We start from the raw sequence: 13,790 nt of genomic DNA on the forward strand, positions 1-13,790 counted from the left end.
GAAGTCAAATGCTGGAATTCGATGCCAGCTGATCTTTTGCAATAAACTTCGTGGTAGTGCTTTAGGAGAAGACTTGACAGATTCTTAATGCCTAATGAGTGTATCTTACTATGACTTGCCAATTTGTCTTTCCTCTTTTTTCGTTAATTTACTCAGGTTCCTACCTAGATGTTTTGGCGAGCCACTGCTACTGTACACGGAAGCCCGTTAAGCGAAGGCTTCTTCTATTTTGTCCACAACCTTCTGAACCATTTAACACCTTTATTGACTACAACTTAAGACCTAGTTAAATGGTATTGATGTGAAAATGCGAATAATTTCATGCAAATCGATGGCGTAGCTATGGGAAGCACACTAGGTCCAATTCTGGCAGATATTTTTATGGGGTATCTTGAAAACATGGTGCTTAATCAGGCGATTAGCGAAACGACGGAATATTTCAGATATGTTGATGACACGTTCATTGTCTGCAACAATAAACAGCATGCAATCCGCCTGCTAGAACGCTTCAATAATGCACATCCTAACATTCAATTTACTATGGAACACGAACAGAATGACATGTTCCACTTTCTTGATGTTGCTATAAAACGTAGGAGAGACTGGACAGTCCAACATTCGCTTTATCGAAAAAGTACTTGGAATGGCCTTTACCTGAATTTCAATAGTTTTTGTCCACTCAGCTACAAGAAGGCACTAGTTAAAACACTATTTTATAGGGCAGAAAAGATTTGTACCACTGATAAGCTGGAAGAAGAATTGATGAACGTACAAAAATGCCTACGAGACAACTATTACCCACAAAAGTTTATTGAAAAATATAAAAAGCGTAAAGAAAATAATACTGAAGTAATTACTGTCAATAAAAAACCAATAACTATAAGTCTAAACTTCAAAGGTGACGAGGTTGCAAACACAATCAACAGGAGACTGAATACTGCACCAGCCAGAACCTATCCGGCGGCCAAACTTCAAATTCTTTATAAAACAACATGTTCATTAACTCAGTCAAAGGTTGATAAGCATCCTTTTCATGTTACCGCCAACTGTATTTATAAATTTACATGTACCTGCCAAAGCAGCTACATTGGCCGAACAGAAAGGAGGGCATATCTCAGATTTTTTTAACATGTTCCAAAAAACCTCAGAACAAGAGAAAGAAAGACTCTAAGTAGTGCAATCACTAAACATCTTGACACAGGCCATCAGGTTGACACCCTACAATCATTCAAGGTTATTAGTAAGCAGCCAAACTCCAGTCTTCTGAAGTTTGTTGAAGCAGTTACTATCAGGCGCCAAAAACCTGATTTGTGTTCAAAAGGAGATGATTGTTAATCTTTCCCTGCCTTGGTGACAAATATTCTTCCTCTGCAGCTTAAATTTTATTTTATTTTTTTTAAAATTTTTATCTTTTATATTTATTACGTCATTGGTTTTATTTTTCAACTATCTTTATAAAAAAATTAATAATCTTTCAACTGAACTCTACTCACTATATTCCTATCAATGTTTATTCATTGTGTAATCAATTGTTTCTAACCCACTTTTGAACTGTTGTCACAATTAATGCTCTAGAATATTCTTTCACATTAGGTATATATTTACAATATTCAGCCTATTAATTTCATTTACACCCATGTCATACTTTACGAATATTTCTTCAATATAAACCCTCTCATGTAAGCAATTTAAACCCATTAAGTAATTATTATCTTTTTTAAATACTATAGGTTGTAAGCAGCTGACGAGAACCTACGAAATAAAATGAATTCATGTTATTCTGCTAGAATCTTTGTTCTTTCTCTTTTCAAAATGATAAAGGGAACTATGTGTATGAGATTACCTTTTTGTTGAGTCTGTAGCGTGGCGTCGAGTCGCGGTTGACTATGAACACCGCTACCAAGAAACATGTGCCAAATAAATCAGAAGGCGAAGGTTGAACGTAACCAAAGAAACCCATAAAATCTCCGAGAAGCCAAATACCAGAAGGCAATTAATGGACTAAATCGAGATATATATTTGCTGGCGATCTCGTGGTATCGAAAGGATACCGAGATCGTGGCAGGATACAAGCTTGGTTACAGAACGTAACCGAATTCGCGCGAAGTTACAATCAAAGTGTAAGTATAAGAATGGAAGCACAAAATAGCTGTCATTAGCACAGTCAAACAAAAGCACATTAAAACAAGCACTGGTACAGTTGGTTATAATAATAATTGTTTTTATTAAACCAGTCGTGTTCTCGTGATAAATGTGAGTCACTACAAGTCATTATTACTAGAGTCCTATCCACTGGTCGATAAACTTTCGTGTGCTTGGTTTGAGTCTCCCCTAATTTGGGCAACACATGAGCAACAGCATACCAAAAACACCAATATATGCCACAGAGATGATTAAATGAGAGAACAAATCTGTCATCTTCCTGTCATTTGGACCATGGCAGTTTAATATTTGAAACAATATTACTGGTCACATAAAACAAACAGTAATTGTTTAACGAATCCAAGATAAAAGCTATGCAAGTTTGTTACAACGATATTGAGGGTTGCATTGGGCGTCTGTAGATTTGTGGGCCGTTTGATTGAAGGTCATTTCTAATCTTTGATTTAGTGTATGATGGTAAAATGATGTAGCGGGATGAGACTGCGTATGATACCCGTGATATTCAAAGAAGGTATCGTAGCCTCTCTTACTGGCGGATTCTATTTTGATTCTTCCCAAACTCATTTCGCAAATGTCATTCATGTCTATGTTTGGATCATCTTATTTGTTATACCTCTGGTTCTGTATATGGTTAGACTATATAATTCTTATTTTTCTTAGATTTCAGTAAATTCCCACATCACCGCATTGCTTTATGGGTTTTCCATCGGGTCCTTCGTCCTTATAGTTAAGCTAGTAATTTGGAGACTTCACGATCTTCTGGATAAAAGTGACCCTGTTGATAATAGTAGGAAGGCTAGTAAAGAAAACCTAAAGAAACGGTAAGCTCTTTGTTTTCTTATATTACTCGAAGGCCATCAACTGGGCATCAGACAGTTGTTCATGAAGATGATCAGGAACATTTTCATGATATTAATGACATTGAAAACAAGTGCCGAAGAATTGGGATAGCCGGGATTGAATTAGCTGGTAATACTTGTTTTTTTTTTTTAAATTATTATAAATAAACATTAGTCTCTGACATTTACTTTCAGCGAATTGCTTTCGAATGTTATGTGACATTAGAATCACCATTGTCGAGATGACAGATATACTGATAGATTCTAGCACGTGTGTTCTATAGGGTTGTGTTTGGAATTTTTATGGAATCAGTAGCTAACAGGTACGACCTATGTAGGTTGCGCGAACGCTTGAGTTTCCCGGGAAATGGTTTCTTGGTTGATAACTATAGTTGATTACTGCCTCCAAATGATTTGTTGTCTACATTTGGTGGTTTATTTGTATAGACGACTTAACGCGAAAATCATCTCACTACTTGGGTGTACTTTATCGTTTCCGCGTTGGAAATTTTTTTAGGAAAAGTAGCAAATGAAATGAAAACTTGATTAATATGAATTCGTAAGTGGTAGTATTTATTTGGCTACACGTACTTTGAGCTAGTCACACATATATCATAAACGATAAAAAGTGCTCGATTTCGTGGTAAACGTTTTCCATCCTTTCTTGTCTTACAAAGGGAAGATAATATTCATTGAAATAGTAAACGTCTGGGAGAACTATATCTACAATTTTAGGATTCATCTTGATAATTTCACCTCACTGTACCAATGTGGTGGGAAAAGTTGTAGCAATAGACATATATGTCAGTCTCTACATTGCTCATAACCCACACTGACATCTCGTTCTAGTCTAGCCACTGTTTTATTTTTTGATAAACTCACCAGAGTAACTCAAAAGTGTAAGATGCATAAGATTTGTGGCCAGGATAACTGTGAAATGAGATATGGTTTGATAATTTTCAGTTGCGTAAATCACATGTGGTTAGTTTCTATTTTCGTTTGTAGTAGCCGCGTGAATGTTCGAGAGACATCACGATCTATTCATCCTAAGATATTAAATTTAATGCAAACGTTAACATGATTACCACGGTTCCAAATAAGAAATAAATGTTATGAGAGAGTAGAGTAGATAAAAATGTAGCGTAGTAGTCATTAAAAAGCACCTATACTGTATTTCTGAGACTCATCAAATTATTCCGCTAGAAACAGTATTTTAGATAATATTATCTGTCCAAAAATATGCCTTCATATTGTGCCAGTCATGTTTATCTTCCTAATCTAGACCTAAACAAAGGCTCAGTAATAAATCCAGTGGTATCTACTGTCATTATTTGTCATTTCTTAACCAAACGCTTCAGTCAACATAATTGTGCAGTCATTTGAGTTAAAGTTTCAACCATGAATTCAAGTTAGCAGTTGAAATCTTGCAGGAATATCTGTATTTTGTTGAAATGGTTTTTCCATCATTCAACACTTCTCTCTCTTGTGTTAAGTTTCACCTAATGAGTGGAATATTGAGCTTAATTACTACTAGGAATAGGGTAACTTTCACTCAGTTCATTTACGTATAATTTAGAATTAAGACTTCATTTTTGTTGTATTGAGTATATAGTGTGATCTGCTTGTTTGCCAGTCGTGCTTGTGAAACTTACTAAATAGCTTTTCGCCTGACATTCAAAGTTGTTTGTTAGTTATAAGCAATAGTAGTGAATAACAGGTTGAGTGTAGTAATCGGTTGTTTACAATCTATCATATTAAAATACCAAAATCATAAATTATGTTCAAGATGCTTTTGTGAAAGTAAAGTTGGTCTTTCTTAAAGTAAACACCGGTGTAGCGTAATAAAGATTATTAAATTCCAATTGAAATAAGGTGGATTGGATACGATGCTACAATGTCAGATACAGATTTTGGAAATATATTAGGAAGGAAGAACTTAATCGTTTTTCCATAAAAGCAACCTTTAAGTCGCCTACATATATAACATGTCTCACATGATGTTACTTTGATAGTGTATAAAACGAAAAAAGCAACCTATGTGCATTACTCTACTATTTTCTGTCTGGGAAAGTACGATCCTGGTTAGTTCTAACACAGTTTCTATCGTCTAGAAGTTAAGTCAGATGTGATAGATTTATATGTGAAAATTATATTTGAATAATCTCAGCGATTGAAATCTAAATAATTTCAACGTTTCGTCCAGCTAACTTGTCTAGACTTCTTCACGCTAACAATCAAAATCATCAAGAAAATATATAGCTTTTTAGCAATCAAAACTACACTGTGTTAAACCAATCATATTTGGATGTTGATTTTTGTAAACTAGGATAACATGAGTCAGTTAAATGCGAATCATGTGAAAAATTTCAACTACATGTAAATAATTAACTGAATGAGTTTTTTATCCGAAGGGGTTTTGTGGAGATTTTTAGAAATTTCAATAGTTGAAATCATGAGTTAATTGAAGCTAGACCACCATGAAAAACCTGGAAGCACTGGACGTCGTTTCGTCCTAATGTGGGACTCCTCAGCAGTACGCACCCACGATCCCGCCCCCCCCGCGAGATTCGAACCCAGGATCTGTCAGTCTCGCGCGCGAGGGCTTAACCATTAGACCACTGAGCCAGCATCCAACGGTGTTAATGTCTAACTTCAACCAATCCACGAAATTGCGCCACCGTACACCTTTGTCTTCAATGAGTTGATATCTCACAACAGACATGGTTGAACTCCACTGGTAACGGCTTCTCACTAGAACTCCAGGAAATCCCTCTTGAGGTCAGTTACTAGTGAGCAGATGATTATTATCAGGAGGGGTTATGTGGAGATTTTTAGAAATTTTAGTAGTTGAATGTCGAAGTTAGACATTAACGCCGTTGGATGCCGGCTCAGTGGTCTAATGGTTAAGCTCTCGCGCGCGAGACTGATAGGTCCTGGGTTTGAATGAGTTTATAGCAATACAATTATGTATTTGATGATTCTTCAGTTTGATATGCACATCGATGATTCAGAACAATTTTTCAACCTTGAACTTTTATTTATTTATTCCTTCATATATAACATGTTAACACCGTATATCAATAATTAATCGTACACATACATACATATCTACACAATCACACACACAGTTTTGTTATTCAGTTAATTATTTACATGTAGTTGAAATTTTTCACATGATTCGCATTTAACTGACTCATGTTATCCTAGTTTACAAAAATCAACATCCAAATATGATTGGTTTAACACAGTGTAGTTTTGATTGCTAAAAAGCTATATATTTTCTTGATGATTTTGATTGTTAGCGTGAAGAAGTCTAGACAAGTTAGCTGGACGAAACGTTGAAATTATTTAGATTTCAATCGCTGAGATTATTCAAATATAATTTTCACATATAATGATTTCTCTATACTCGGCGCCCAATTTCTGTCAAACTATTCGTTCTAATCTTGACGAATATTTGTATAAAGACGTGATAAATTATTTTCGAGATTAAATAATTATTTGGAAAGTGCCAAGAGTTTTGTTACTGTTCGAAAACAAAACAGCTGCTGAACGTTTTTTAATTTCCTAGTGATGAAGCATCTTACAAGTGGCCATATATTTATTCGTTCTAGTGTGATTGTGATGCGCAGGTACTCAGTAACGACATTTTACCGGATAAGCTCTCTCCGAGCTCCAGTTGTTTCTAGGTACGTATTTGTCAAGTCTGAGTTTATGTCAATCAAAAGTATGAATACATCTGACAGTAAACTTTTTGAAATGCGAAACACTACTGTGAAATTCTATTTCTAAGCCAACTACTTAATTACGTTTAACTTTTCTTGTCTAACCTTACAGATTTAAGAGACTCTACTTTGAACCATGCTTGTCGTTTTACTGATAGCGAAATGAATGTTGGCAGTCCCATTCAAAATACATATATATTGAATGACAAGGGGATTTGTAAATATAAATCTTTGAAAAACAATCTAGAACCAGATCTTGCATTTTCTGAGAGTTTCACCAATTCTATCACGTTTCCCGTTTCTTCCTTTCAACTTGGACCTTCCACCTCACGATTAAACTACGTTACAATCGAACAGTCGCCTAATTGTTCAAATCGCGATTCTCTGGTTCCTGGTCTAAGTGTAGTTGAAGAGAAACAATCAACGGAAAATAACAAGCTAAATTCGTCAAACTCTAACTGTGCCTTATTTTCTAATAATAGCAACCAAATTTATAAGAGTGAGACAATTACTTCAGGACCACTGAAATCCACAATATCATCAACGTCAGCAGAGACAAAAAACACTGATTTTACCCATAATTTAAATGCAAGAACAGTTAAACCTATTTATGTAAATACCCCGTTAAAATCATTTAGTGGGAGGAGTTGTCAGAGGGCTCCTGTTAGAAGGCAGTTTTCTGAAACAGCAGGTATGGATTTTAGCACAAACTTATTCATGCTCACATTTTCATGGAATTTACTTGATGGAAACCTTAAAAACTCAATATTTTTGAATTTCTAGATATTATTAGTATTCAGTTTTACTATTTTCCCCTTTATCTTTAAGCAGTAACACATTTTGTGACATATAGATGGCCCTTTTCCAGTCCAATAAAATAGGCATCTGAAGTTCACTTGTATGTGGCAGAAATTTGCCTTCAGTGAGTCCTCAGAGCTTTGTGTTGGGCCCCACTGAACCGTAATAATATTTGTCTAGATCAATTAAATCTGTAAATATGCGAGCACTGTAGTCGATATTAAAAACTACGAAAAATTGTTTTGTGTTCTTCACTAGGGGATCGCTCATTACTTTATAGCACTTTAATATCTCTTTGTGCTCTGATTGCAGTCTGAAATGTACGTTCCTCATCGGTGACATCTTAATCTGAGAGTTATTAAGTGTTTGTATGTATCCATACATACATATATAGCAACCTGAAGCAATAGTTTAAATTGAAATCTATGACGTTTGAGGTAAATTGTCCTCACTGTGTCATATACTACTTAAGATGCAGATTATTATTGTCTATTCGTCTTTATTCGGCGTAATGTTTATGATCAGATATTAAATATTCGAGTAAATGCTACTAATGAGTTTTGGATTTAAATAAACCAGTGTTTCTTATCGATTGTCCTACTGACACAACTTTTTGAGGACATTATCAATCTACGCACAATTACAATGCTGCGCAAGCCTATAACTTATTAAATGGTGTGGTCTAAGGGATAAATTTTAGGTCTAAATAAAGTCCTATAAATAAAATTCCAAATCCCCTTGTTTTTTTATTGCTTTCAGTAGTTTATTTAATGCAATAAAATTCCAATCATTTTTAAGTACATATAAATTGAACCTTGATGAATGCGACAAACAAAATATCCACTCATGTTTCATTGAACTAGAAGTTTAATTACATTAAGGTGTCAAGAAATGTGTCACAATAGCCAACTATAATTTTCAAAGCAATGTAAAATCCCTTGTTATGACAAACGGAATAATAATAAAGGTTATGGTCCAAATAAGGACACAATTAAAGCACACGTTATTTCTCTCAGTTCATCGTGCTGTTAGTGTGAAATAGCGAATAAAACGGCAACAGAATTACTACTTATTTCTTAATCATTTGAGTTATTTGATGTTGCGACATCCATTTAGACATTCTTGGTGAACGATCAGATGCTATCATGGCACAGTTGTCCTGGTTTCGATGGAATCATAACCACAATTATCTGTCTTTCGACTCCCTCTAAACTCAGCAATTTCATAAGCGTAAAACAGGACGTGTTCTTAGTGATCTAATATTTATCTTATTACAATCAGATGCCACAATTTATAAGGAAGCTGCTATGTTGTCCAAATGTTCTAATAAACGCGAATATTTTCCTTTGATGATTCTTTGTTACTTGCATAAAGCATTTTAGTGACGTTAGGAGATGCAGTACTATGATATCTATGGTCAAAATAGTTTTATATATCATTTGTTCCATCGTGTGGTGAGAAATAGAGGTTTTACAGCTATCATCATATAAAATGTGATCGGTGGACGAACCTGCCAATGATATTTTCCTTAAAACAGTTTGCCTTATTCCTTAATCAACTAGATTGAATTCTATTAGAACGCATATTATCAATCTTCAATCATGGATGGTTTTTAACTATTGGTAAGGCTAGTTGAATTCCATAGTTTATTTCTTTGTTGGATATGTGTTGAATACATTCCTTTTTCCCTTTCTGGCGCGCGCAGGTGCATTCAATCTTTGTCTAGGTTTCTGAATTCATAATTTTTTATTTCAGTAATTTATATTTTCGATGCCTAATTTTCTCTGTCACCACCACTACTGTTACTCCTATTATCCTGAGGTTTGCTGTGACAATTTCATTTCCCTGTGTTAATGGGATATGGCAACTTAAACCGATGTACACACGTACCGTGGTTCTACATTGCGTTTTGCTGATTGACTGATGTGTCACATGCAAATTTATTAACCCTCAATCTTATAGAATTGATCTTACAGTTCTTCCTTTCAAACTGGTCAGTCCTTGCATCGTCTAAAGACTTGTAGTGACGACCACCTGTATCAATTGTGACGTTTGTCTGTTCAACCCTTACTGATATGTTATAAATGCTAACACTATTTATGGCGAGGTTTTCCATTCCTCTGAAGTACTTCATATCCTTTAATAAGTGAACGTAAGTCAATTCGTAATATCCAAAAGAAATAAATTCATTTAGATCTTTTTGTCAGCTTAAAATGTTACACAAGCTTCATTGTTCTTTCTTCTATTTATCCTTGAGATATTTTTGTGAAACCTTTTAAATTATCGATAATCATAATTCATATTTTATTACCACTACTGTTAATTTTCCTTGTCAGTCACTTGTATATCGTTGTATTATTAATGAAATAAACAAATGAGCTGCTACGATGCTGAAATCTTAATAACTAGAATTCAGTTCGAACTAGTTATTATGTATATAGAAAGAGGAGTACCTGAACCAATAGAGAATAAGTTCATATACATTAAAAAAAGAATGCTCATTTCGTACCTAAAAACTGCATGAATTAACAAAGCTACATTCACAACATCTTTAGTAAAATGTGTCAAATGAACTTTTCACTTTTTCGTAATTTCAGTCTTTTTCCATTTTGATTTTAATTATGGATTTGTTATTGAAATAAGTCTTATGGTCCTTAATCCACTGTTTCTCTTCAAAGTAAAAAATGCATTTGAAGTCCAAAGGTTGGTTACGTTTTATGATCAGACTGATCGAATCCCTGGTTTACAGTTTGATCACTTTGTTCCTGAGATTACCAGTCCGATTACAGGAGAGCTATCAGTGGACAAATCTTCGCGTCCCATTACTTCTATATCTGGTCGCTTTCTTGTGAGATCTAGTTCAGTACGCACGGAAATTGAACAGTGTAAGCGTATTCTGAATCAATTGAAATGGGACGTGAGTCAACTTCCTCCCATACCTGTCACCCGATTCACTCCCTCAATGAAGGATCTAGATACCTTAGATTTGAATCCCAAGGTTCTTCAATCAGCACCTTTATCTTTTGTAAGAAGTAGATCACAGGTTAGTATGTGCAAATTTGTCCCAAATCTTAAAAATTTAACCATATTTTGGTGGGAAGTACATGTGATACATAAGTGTTCATGGACTTGTAAGCATTGTTACCTTGTGTAATAAAGTAGGATTTTCAATTTATATTGTTAACACAATGAGTACTTATAGTTTCAGGAAATATTTTAGTACAGTGTGTTAACAGATATAATAATAATGATAATGATTTTATTCAGTCTTACATGTTTAGTACGATATGGATTTCTCAGCTTGTTGTATTTAATCACATTCCTGTTTTTCTTATGTCAAAAATTATATATTCAAATAAATAAGTAAAATTATGTAAAATCGAATGAAATTTTCATTATAAAATAATAATCTATACAACGTTGAGTGAGCAATATGTTCATGAGCATGAACCTTTTTCATTAGATCAGCCCTTACAAGCTGTTCGTTGCGTAGCGTATGTGATAAATACAGTATTCTAAAGAGTATTTTTTACTTCTGTTTACGTGCACAGATTCTAATGTACTTACACTTCGTTCTGCCAGAAGATAAAGTAGCACTTACGAGTTGCTTGCAAAGTTTTAAACACCTATTCGCAATCATATTTATAATGAAATGAAAAATTCACGTCATACTTTACTAATTACCTTCAGGATTCTTTGCAACAACGAAGTCTTTTCCTAAGAGAATAATGGGGAACAGTATAGGATAGTAAGCAGTGTACAAGAATTTGTAAATTGTGAGCGTTTCGAATAATGCTGTAGACATTCTGCCTCTGGATATATATATATATATCAGCCGGTTTTTGCTTACATAGATTAACGCTTGTTCATTGTTCTGGATTAATAATGAATAATACGAAAACACATATACAGATTGCTGTAAGTGTTCTTATCCTATCTAATTTCAGCTCCGAAGACGTGCTTTGTTCGTAGATAGGGATCAGAATAAGAGAACTATTACGTATTTAACTGCATCCGACCGAAACAGCATTCCATATTCCACTGAACTTTCACTATCCGAGACAATTTTATTCTGGCGTCAGTGCTTTGGAAACATTAACTTTGACAGGTCTGCGAGACGTCGACATCAACAAGCTGACATGATTGCGTTCAATGAAATTCCCTTGTCCAATATGAATCTTCGTCCTCGCAGACTTCCTAGAGGATGGCGTTCTCACAGTCTACATTATGATCCTGCAGTGAGTCTTTGCATTTATAATGTAATTATCGTGGTTAGAGTGAGACTACTTGAATGTTGTTTTATATAATATAGAGTCTACTAAATTGTTTACCACACTTGTGTATACCTAAATCTTTGAACTACTTACCTAGTTTTGTTTCGAATTTTTCTTAAAATTTACAAAAATTACAGAAAATTTAGTATCTTAAATTTGAGTTTCAGTGTGATGAAGTGTTCGACCTATGTAGTGACAAATCGTATAGAAATTCTTTCACTTAGGATTTGAAATGTTCTCATGATTACTTCTTCTGAAGCATCTATTGTCAATGATTATCATCACTTTCATAAGATGAAGCGTTTTGTTATGTTACCAATGAGTCATAAATTTTATTATATGCACCCAGTCATAGCTTATATTTCAGAGTTTAAATGAATGCTCAGAGACGTTAAATATTGAACATTCGATAGTGAGGAACTTATGAAAAGTAACTAGTTCCAATAGTTAATTCTTGTTTATTAGATACGTATTGTTTTTAATCATGTTCACAAATAATTTTGGAACTAGCGTTTTTTTTAAATCAGTGTTTTTAAGCTGTCGAGTGTTGATGTTGTTAATTTCTGAAAGGTCTTTGATTTTTCATCTGAGTTTGTTTCGTGCTTCCTTGTAAATTATTAATTGAAATTTTCTTCTTTTTTTGCATAACCAATAGATTCAAAGTTGTTTGTTTTTGAATCTTTATTTTAGGCAATGAAATCATTCACACTTTACCCTCGACAAGTCGTTCGACGTCCTGGTACAACTGTCTGTTTACAACGTCAACAGTCAGCTGGGTCGACTTCATCAGCTGTAGTCAATAGTTCTTCACTGCAATATGGTACTCCAGTAAAGAAAACTATTCAATTTTCTGTGAGTGATTCACATGATTCTACTGAATCTAACACTGTTGAGGCGATTACTTTAGATAGTCAACAGGTACAAAATGATCCTGACAACATACCTGTTGATGCAGAGCATTTAACTCCAAAATGGCCTACCAGTTCTTCGAATGTTCTTGATGAAGTTCAACCTAGTACACAGAGTCATGGTAAGTTTCACGCGTCTATCAATAAATTACAATATATTTTAATAAAAGATTAAATAGTCTTATATCTAATATCTTCCAGCACTAATAGTACATACTGTGTCCGTTAAAATAGCATAACAGTTAAATATTCAGACTGTATGTCATTGTCACAATTAACATAATTAACAAGCACCTGTGGATTTCCCGTTCAGCCAATGAAACATATCTAGGTCTCACTTAACAATACTATTTATTTAAGCAACAGATTTCGCCAGATGTCTGCTAATGTTATCGGATTTTAATTGGGGTTTTTGCGGTTGACCAAAAAGGTATGTGAGTGTGCTCACTAGATATGTCTTATCCTCTGTATTTATGTGAGAGGTTGGTTTAAATCAGCCAAAAAGCATCGTTTTACTTACTTTTGGAGATAATAACTAGTGTTTAAAGTGTTCTATTCTCAGTTTGTTTAAAATATCTGACTTCATCAGCATATTTATGTAATTGAATTTCATCTGAAAAAAGCTACAATTAGTTGATGTCATACGCTTGTATTGTTTTAGTATCTTAAAGAATTACTGGAGTTTTTAGTGCTCACCTTACTATTATGAAAGAATAAAGATTAACTTTAGTTTTTTTTTGCTGTTTGTCTTCAATTGTTTGACATACAAGTGAGTGATTTTAGGATAGTTCGTATCTATCTACACAGTCATGGTAAATTCGAAAGTTTAAATCTTATAAAACACTTTGGATATAGCTTTTCATTTAGGGGACAACGGAAAAAGAAGTTCATACCGACTTTAAAGTATTAAAACACTGTTAAACCGCAAATCGTTTCTTTTTGAATTAAAAATAGAAACTAACTTAGCTTCATCACGACCCTTTTGTTTTGTTACCGTTTTTGGATTCACTAATAGGATTAATTCTGATAACAATGGTTTGTGGTTGGGTAATAATATGAATCGACTGAATTTAGGAATGTAAA

The 13,790-nt window shown here is 34.1% G+C and overlaps 1 protein-coding gene across 2 annotated transcripts in view; it reads left to right on the top strand.

Annotated features, from left to right (window-relative positions):
- The first annotated feature begins 2,318 nt into the window (after window positions 1-2,318).
- The window catches only part of PCNX1 (Pecanex-like protein 1), a 65,427-nt gene continuing 53,955 nt past the window's right edge, over window positions 2,319-13,790 (top strand). Inside the window, exons 1-8 of one of the 2 annotated variants that reach the window (XM_051208110.1) lie at window positions 2,319-2,485; window positions 2,524-2,793; window positions 2,824-2,984; window positions 3,017-3,132; window positions 6,840-7,418; window positions 10,204-10,568; window positions 11,473-11,763; window positions 12,490-12,829. In XM_051208110.1, the coding sequence (XP_051067995.1) occupies window positions 2,638-2,793; window positions 2,824-2,984; window positions 3,017-3,132; window positions 6,840-7,418; window positions 10,204-10,568; window positions 11,473-11,763; window positions 12,490-12,829 (2,008 nt within the window). In that variant the 5' untranslated portion in view covers window positions 2,319-2,485; window positions 2,524-2,637. Of the gene's footprint in view, window positions 2,486-2,523; window positions 2,794-2,823; window positions 2,985-3,016; window positions 3,133-6,194; window positions 6,692-6,839; window positions 10,689-11,472; window positions 11,764-12,489; window positions 12,830-13,790 lie in introns of those variants that run through there. The other variant, XM_051208111.1, reaches the window with a different exon arrangement.

The sequence above is a fragment of the Schistosoma haematobium genome, chromosome 2 (assembly GCF_000699445.3).
Source record: "Schistosoma haematobium chromosome 2, whole genome shotgun sequence".
Classification (NCBI taxonomy): domain Eukaryota; kingdom Metazoa; phylum Platyhelminthes; class Trematoda; order Strigeidida; family Schistosomatidae; genus Schistosoma; species Schistosoma haematobium.